We start from the raw sequence: 8,589 nt of genomic DNA, 5'->3' as shown, positions 1-8,589 counted from the left end.
ACCAACACGTCGGCAATCGTGCTCCCCACTGCTGTGAGAAACTACAAACTCAAACCCAACGACTCGAATTTGCTGCCGGTGTTCCACGGGATGCCAAGCGAGGATGCTCTGCAATTCATCCGAGTGCAAACGATTCCTCTGCTTAGCCTCACGGAGGACCAACTTAAGCTCAAGTGCTTTCCATATGCACTTAAAGACCGGGCAAGGAAATCCTTAAGCTACTTGCCGAAGGGATTATCTATTCTGTCGCCGATAGTGAGTGGGTGAGCCCGGTGCATGTCGTGCCAAAGAAAGGAGGAATGACGGTTGTGCGCAATGACAAGATGGAGTTGGTGCCGACACGTCCTACCACGGGATGGCGGATGTGCGTCGACTACAGGAAACTCAATGCCGTCACCAAAAAGGATCATTTTTCTCTTCCTTTTGTTGATCAAATGTTAGATCGCTTAGCAGGGCATGATTTTTATTGTTTTCTTGATGGCTTGTCAGGTTACTACCAAATCGCAATCGCGCCGGAAGATCAAGTCAAAATGGCCTTCACCACGCCTTTTGGGACATTTGCATGGAAGAGGATGCCGTTCGGATTGTGCAATGCACCCGGGACGTTTCAACGATGCATGATGTCCATATTCTCTGATATGATTGGTAAATTCGTGGAGGTTTTTATGGATGATTTTTCTGTTTTTGGGCAGTCCTATTATGATTGTTTGACTAAGATTGATGTAGTGTTGCAAAGGTGTATTGAAAGTGGCCTAACCTTGAGTTGGGAAAAGAGTCATTTCATGGTTACTCGCGGTATTGTCTTGGGTCATGTGGTGTCTAAGCATGGATTATAGGTCGATAGAGCTAAGGTGGAGGTAATCCAAAAGTTTCCGCCCCCTATTGATGTCAAGGGAATTAAGAGTTTCTTAGGTCACGCCGGTTTTTACCGGCGTTTCATTAAAGATTTCTCTAAAATTAGCCAACCTCTATGCAAACTGCTAGCTTAGGACGTTCCTTTTAATTTTGATGACTCTTGCATGCACGCCTTTGAAACATTAAAACTTAAGTTAAGCTCTGCCCCGGTTGTGATTGCGCCTGATTGGTCATTACCCTTCGAGATCATGTGTGATGCGTCTAACTCTGTTGTAGGAGCGGTGCTAGGTCAGCGTGTGGATAGGATGTTACGTGTGATTTACTATGCTAGTTTAACTCTGAATAGTGCACAAGTAAATTACACCACTACTGAAAAAGAGATGCTTGCTGTGGTCTTTGCCTTAGATAAATTTCGAGCATACATCATTGGGTCTAAGGTCATTGTCCATAGTGACCATGCTGCGCTTCGATATTTGATGACCAAACCTCAAGCTAAAGCTCGTCTAATCCGTTGGGTCCTACTGTTGCAAGAGTTCGATGTAGAGATCAGGGATAGGAAAGGGAGCGAGAATCATGTAGCTGACCACCTTTCCCGCTTGGATAATAATCTGATAGAGTCGAATCTTAATTGCATCCCTGAATCTTTTCCTTTTGAGCATACGTATGCATTAACCTTTGACAAGTGCAGTACTGCAGAGTCTAGTTCTACCGAGCTCAGCCCTTTCCGTGTCCATTCTGCCCAGCCATCTCTGCCAAGCCAGAGCAGCCCCGCCAGCTCTGCCGAGCTCTGCTCTGGCAAAGTCAGCTCTGCCGACTTCAGAGCTGCCGAAGTCGGCTCTGCTCTGGCCAGCTTCGCCGAGATCACCTCTGCCGACCTTGCCGAATTTAGCACTGCTCGGCCCATCTCTGTAAGCGCCGAGCACTGGTATGCCGATATTGTTAATTACTTAGTTTGTGGTATTCTACGGCCTGAGTTGACATCGCAGGAGAGGAAGAGATTTTTAGCTCAATGCAGGCACTACTATTGGGAGATTCCTCACCTCTTCAAGCTTGGAAAGGATGATGTCATTCGACGGTGTGTGCCGGCAGAGGAGCAACAACAAGTGTTGAAAATGTGCCATGAAGATCATTGTGGTGGACATTTTGGGGGGCAGAAAATAGCACATAAAATTCTTCAATCAGGTTTGTTTTGGCCTTCCATTTTCAAAGATGCACACACCTTTACTCTTGCATGCGATCGGTGTCAGAGAGTAGGAAATATTGGCCGCAGGAATGAGATGCCTTATCTTACACGATTCTATTGCTTTTAGAGTCCGGCTTTGCATGGTAACTTCCATGGTGATCCATAGGGATTTGAAGTCTATAAATAGGGCCATACTTTTCATTGTAATAGGATACCTTGCCCTAGTTTTAGACGCCATCTTTGAGATCTGTTGGCATCCGAAGCTTAGGAATTTTTTGTATTTCAATTCAATTTATTTCTGTTTAATCATGTCTATGCTTTTCGTTTATGTTTATGCTTTCTTTTTAATCATACAATTTAAATTATGCACTTTAGTTTCACGTCTAGATTAGAAGTCTTTTCTTTTACAAGTGTTTAATTTCATAAGTAGGTTTAATTTAAGTTCTTTAAAATCTTGCCTAGGGTTTAATAGTTCAATTCGCCTAGTTAATTTTAAGTTCGGTTGTTACTTAAGTTTTTAATTCTAAGTTTTAGTTTAATAATCAATCTCTTTACTGCTTTCTTTACTGTTTTTCCTGCGATACAATTAGAAGCCCTTTAAGACTTTCCTTGTGAGATCGACTTGGGTTAGCTTACACGTTACAATAGATCTCGTACTCTTGCGAGTCAATCTAGAGTAGTGTTTAGGTTGAGTCAAGAGCCCTCGGTGAAGCTTCACAAGGCCACCAAGCCCTATTGACCACCGATTCCATACCCTGGTCGGTTGAGGAATGAGAAGCAAGATCAACAATTCACCGACTTCTACAACATGTTGGCAAAGGTGAATGTCAACTTGCCCCTTCTGGACGTGACCAGAAATGTCCCGGCCTATGTGAAGTTCTTTAAAGAGTTGGCATCCAAGAAGAGGAAGTTCGTTGACAACGAGAAGATTCTTGTGTCCGAAGTCACAAATTCCATCATGCAACAGCCCTTGCCACCCAAGCAACGAGATCCAGGTAGTTTTGTTATCAATATTACTTTGGGGAATGGTAAGGAGGCCTCGGGTATGCTTGATTTGGGGGCAGGGATAAATTTGATGCCATACTCTATTTTTAAACAACTAGAGTTAGGTGATTTAAAACCCACTCGAATGTGCTTGCAATTGGCGGATAGATCAGTTAGGTATCCTCGTGGGGTTTGTGAAGATAGAAATGCAACTGTGAATGATATGGGGAAATGGTGTGACGGGAGATGGGTTTGGGAGGTAAAGTGGAGACGTGAATTGAGGGAGAGAGAAGTGGAATCTGTCAACTCCTTAATGGAGACGATTTCTGGTTTTACCCCTTTTGCAGGTAAGGAAGATACGTGGGAATGAAAGGCTGACAAGGGTGGAGTCTACTCTACAAATTCTGCTTATCGCGCTATTAAGGATCTGAACCAGACGAATCAGACGTGCGTTACCGCATCGATGCAGTTCCGGATGTTGTGGAAAGCCCCGGCTGCTCAGAAGGCAAGGATGACGGCGTGGAGAGCTTTGAAGAACAGGCTTCCAACCTGCGATAATTTGATCAAAAGGAACGTCGAACTAGGATTCGTTGAGCGGAGCTGTACAGTGTGTTTCCACGCAGTTGAATCGGCTAGTCATACTCTCCTCCTTTGTCCAAAAACTGAAGCTGTGTGGGACAACATCTTTGGATGGCTTGGCGTGTACACAGCTCGTCCGGCAAGCATCTCGGATCATTTTCTTTCATTTATTCACCTGGGAAAAGGAAAGAAATGGCAACGATTCTTGAAGGCTTTGTGGTGCTGCTCGATCTGGGTTTTATGGAGGAGAAGGAATGAGGGTCGCTTCGATGGAAAGGCCTGGGATATCAAGAGTACATGCTTGGAAATTAAAGCAAGAATGTGGAGTTGGAACTTTGTTTTTGGTTTTTTTGAATGGAAGGATTCTTTTCCTTCTTGGTGCTCCTGCGTTTTGGCACCCTTCCTGTGTAATTAACCTTGGGCATTTCTTATGCCTTCATTAGGTTTTAATAATACTTCTTTTCCGATAAAAAAAAAGGTATCCTCGTGGAGTCATTGAGCATATTTTAGTTAGAGTGGGTGGGTTGATCGTGCCTGTCGATTTTGTTGTGCTTGAAATAGGAGAAGTTCATGAGAATGGCAAGGAACATACTTTACTGCTAGGAAGACCATTTATGGCCACCACTAACACGTTGATTGATGTTAAAAATGGAATAATAAAAATGATCGTGTTAGGAGAGTCCGTGTCTTTTTCCGTGCATCATAGTCGCGCTCTGCCATCATCTTCATTTACTAATGAATATTCCTATATAGATGCTATTGATGGCCTCGCCGAGATGGTTTATGTGCAGGAACAAGAGATAGTTGAGGTCTTTGCAGGATCGGCGGACATGGAGGAGTTCGCTCGGGAAGCCGAGGAAAGAGAGAGAGAACGAAGAGACAAACTCCCCATTGATGAGCCTGTGGTGCTTGAAGATGCCACGAAGTGCAAAAAGCCCAAATTGGAACTCAAGGAGCTCCCCAAACACCTCAAGTATGTGTACTTGGAAGAAGGAAAGGAGAAGCCCGTGATAATATCCGCCGAGCTCACTCATGAGTAAGAAATGGCATTGATGGAAGTGCTAAGGAGCAACAAGTTGGCATTTGGATGGGGCCTTGCCGACATTAGTGGCATTAGCCCCGCCACGTGCATACATCGGATTCACCTCGAGGATGGAGCAACACCTAAGAGGGACGGCCAACGAAGATTAAACCTCGTCCTCATGGAGGAAGTACGCAAGGAGGTACTCAAACTATTGGCGGAAGGGATCATTTACCCTATCGCCGATAGTGAGTGGGTAAGCCCGGTGCATGTAGTGCCCAAGAAAGGAGGAATCACGGTTATCCTAAATGACAACAAGGAGTTGGTGCCCACCCGTCCGGTCACGGGTTGTCGTATGTGCATTGACTACAGGAAGCTAAATGCCGTCACAAAAAAGGATCATTTTCCTCTCCCTTTCATTGATCAAATGTTGGATCGATTAGCCGGTCATGATTTTTATTGTTTCCTTGATGGCTTGTCAGGTTATTACCAAATAGCAATCGCGCCGGAAGACCAGGACAAGATAGCGTTCACCACCCCCTTTGGTACCTTCGCGTGGAAGAGGATGCCATTTGGATTATGCAATGCACCGGGGACCTTCCAACGGTGCATGATGTCGATCTTCGCGGAAATGATAGGTGATTTTGTTGAAATTTTCATGGATGATTTTTCCGTGTTTGGTAATTCGTTTAGTGATTGTTTGGATAAGATTAACTTGGTGTTAAAAAGGTGTATAGAGAGTGGGCTAACTCTGAGTTGGGAAAAGAGTCACTTCATGGTGACTAGTGGCATCGTGCTTGGCCACGTTGTGTCAAAAGATGGTATAGAGGTTGATAGGGCTAAGGTGGAGGTGATTGAAAAATTACCCCCACCAATTGATGTGAAAGGCATAAGGAGTTTTCTAGGTCATGCCGGGTTTTACCAGCGTTTCATTAAGGATTTCTCTAAGATTACCCAACCTTTATGTCGTCTACTTGCTCAAGATGTGGACTTTGATTTTGATGAAACTTGCATGCATGCCTTCGAATTGTTAAAGCTTAAGTTGAGCACTGCACCTGTTGTGGTTGCACCCAATTGGTCGTTGCCTTTTGAAATTATGTGTGATGCATCAAACTCCGCTGTGGGAGCCGTTCTTGGTCAACGTGTTGATAAGATGTTGCGTGTGATTTACTATGCTAGCTTGACTTTGAATAGTGCACAAGTGAATTACACCACCACTGAAAAAGAGTTGCTTGCTGTGGTTTTTGCTTTAGACAAATTTTGTGCTTATATTATTGGTTCTAAAGTAATTGTCCATAGTGATCATGCGGCACTAAGATATTTGTTGACTAAGTCCCAAGCTAAGCCACGTCTTATCCGTTGGATTCTATTGTTGCAAGAGTTTGATCTTGAGATTAAGGATAGGAAGGGGAGTGAAAACTCCATTGCCGATCACTTATCTAGACTCGAGCATCATGTGGTTGAGTCGAGTCAAGATGTCATTCATGAGTCTTTCCCGTTTGAACATACATATGAAATTGCCTATGTGCCTTGGTTTGCTGATATCGTCAATTATCTTGCTTGTGGGGAGTTAAGACCCGATCTAACATCCCAAGAGAGGAAAAGATTCTTGGCTACTTGTAGGCAATATTATTGGGAAGACCCTTACCTCTTCAAGTTGGGTAAAGACGAGGTGATTCGAAGATGCATCCCGGATGTGGAGCAACAACAAGTGTTGAAGCTTTGCCATGAAGCTCATTGTGGTGGACATTTTGGTGGACAAAAGACGGCTCACAAGGTCCTCCAATCCGGTTTGTTTTGGCCAACTCTTTTTAAAGATGCTCATACTTTTTATCTTGCTTGTGATCGGTGCCAAAGAGTTGGGAACATTGGGCGCAAGAATGAAATGCCCCTCACGAGCATTCTTGTTGTTGAGATATTTGATGTGTGGGGCATAGACTTCATGGGCCCCTTCCCTATGTCATACGGTTTTGAGTATATTTTGCTTGCCGTCGATTATGTGTCCAAGTGGGTTGAGGCCATCCCCACAAGGACATGTGATGCTAATGTGGTTTTGAAGTTTGTGCAGGAGAACATATTGTGTAGGTTTGGATTCCCCAAGGCTATCATCAGTGATGGAGGCAAAGACTTCTGTAACAAGCTTTTTGAGAAGCTTATGAGGAAAAACGACATTACTCACAAGGTTGCCACACCCTATCATCCTCAGACCTCGGGGCAAGCCGAAACAAGTAATCGGCAAATCAAGGGCATACTCGAAAAGACGGTCCAACCCTCTCGTAAGGATTGGTCTCTTAAGCTCAATGATGATTTGTGGGCGTATCGCACCGCCTTCAAAGGAGTCCTAGGAATGAGCCCCTACAACCTTGTATATGGTAAAGCATGCCACTTACCGGTGGAGGTTGAGCACCGAGCTTATTGGGCCATCAAGGCCACAAATTGCGACCTTACAACCGCGGGAAAGCATAGAGCCTTGCAAATGGAAGAACTCGATGAATTGCGCAACGAGGCGTACGAGAATGCAAGGATCTACAAAGAAAAAGTCAAGAGGTTGCACGATAGCCGTATTATGCCCAAGAATCTCCAGCCCGGAATGAAGGTTCTTTTGTTCAACTCAAGGTTGAAGCTCTTCCCGGGCAAGCTCAAGTCTCGTTGGAGTGGTCCTTTCATCCTTAAGGAGATCCTTCCTCATGGCGCCGTGATCTTAACCAAGGAGAACAACGAAGAGAAGTTTACAGTCAATGGGCATAGGGTGAAGCCCTACCTGGAGCATGAAGTGGTTGCCGTTGTAGTGGAGTCTCAAGCACTCCACGACCCAACGTTTTGACAAGCTTTATACCGTCGAGCTCTCGACCTTAACTAGAGCGCTTCGTGGGAGGCAACCCACATTTCTTTCTTTTCCCTTTTCTCTTTCATTTGTGTGGAGCGTGTTCTTGAGATGTTTTCTCCTATTTTTGCTGGTTTTATTTGGGTTTTCATTTGTGTTTTATTGTGGTGTTGCAGGAAGTAGGCTTACCGGACTCTCACCGAGCTTGAAGGATGTGAAATTTAGCTGCTGGACGCCCAGGCACACCCGCCGCCGTGCCGTCCTTTTTCCACCTAAAAATCAACCAAAAAGCTGAAGGGGGGGGGACGGCGGCCGCCGTCCACGGCGCCGCCGTTTCACGGCGGGCGCCGTCACTCTCACACCAGTCAAAAACCTCAAAAGCCCACAAAAAGCCGAAGGGGGGGACAGCGGCACCGTCCGACGGCGGCCGCCGTCCACGGCGCCGCCGTGCCACAGCGGGCGCCGCCATATCCACACCAACCAAATGCCACAAAAACCCGAAGGGGGGTCACGGCGGCGCCGTGCCACAGCGGCCGCCGTCGCCCCCCCCAGCCTAGCCCAGCCCGGCCCGACCCCCCCCCTTAAATATCCAAACCCTAACCCCCTTTTTTCCCTCCCACTTTCCATCCGCCTCCCTCTCACGCCTCTCTCCCTCCATCATCCTCACATCACCACCACTCCCCACCACCACCATCTCTCACGTCACCACCACCTCCACCACCACCACCGCTGTCACGCTGCCGCCGCCGCCGCCACTCAGCCGCCGCTGCCGCAACTGCACCCACCGCCGTCAGCACTACCTGCTCCCGCACGCCACCACCAACTCCAGCCCCGGACCACCAGCCCCTGCACAGCACCACCGCCTCCTGCCATCCACGGCCGCCACCGTCTGCATGGCCGCCGCCGTCTGCACCGCCGCCGCCGTCCGCAGCCGCCACCGTCCACCTCATACTATGGCTAATCTTAACACCTACAAGCGCCGACGACGTCTTCTAGTCACCGACGAAGAGGACGAGGCCCCACCTAGCCCTCGGGCCTCCCCTAGCCGCCCCTGAAGGAATATTAAATTGAATTAATACTCGATTGCCCGATGATCATTTCTTGGATTATTATTAATTCATCATACAACGATTAATTCCTAAC

At 46.7% G+C, this 8,589-nt stretch overlaps 1 protein-coding gene across 1 annotated transcript; it reads left to right on the top strand.

Annotated features, from left to right (window-relative positions):
• Nucleotides 1-2,846: 2,846 nt before the first annotated feature.
• Nucleotides 2,847-4,641, top strand: LOC131018504 (uncharacterized). Its single transcript, XM_057947223.1, has 2 exons — nt 2,847-3,369; nt 4,355-4,641. Exons 1-2 carry the CDS (start codon nt 2,847-2,849, stop codon nt 4,639-4,641), a joined length of 810 nt encoding a protein of 269 aa, XP_057803206.1.
• The last annotated feature ends 3,948 nt before the right edge of the window (nt 4,642-8,589 follow it).

Source organism: Salvia miltiorrhiza, chromosome 3 (genome assembly GCF_028751815.1).
Source record: "Salvia miltiorrhiza cultivar Shanhuang (shh) chromosome 3, IMPLAD_Smil_shh, whole genome shotgun sequence".
NCBI classification, from domain to species: domain Eukaryota; kingdom Viridiplantae; phylum Streptophyta; class Magnoliopsida; order Lamiales; family Lamiaceae; genus Salvia; species Salvia miltiorrhiza.
The sequence above is the reverse complement of the archived record's forward strand: the minus strand, read 5'-3'. Positions and strand labels throughout refer to the sequence as shown.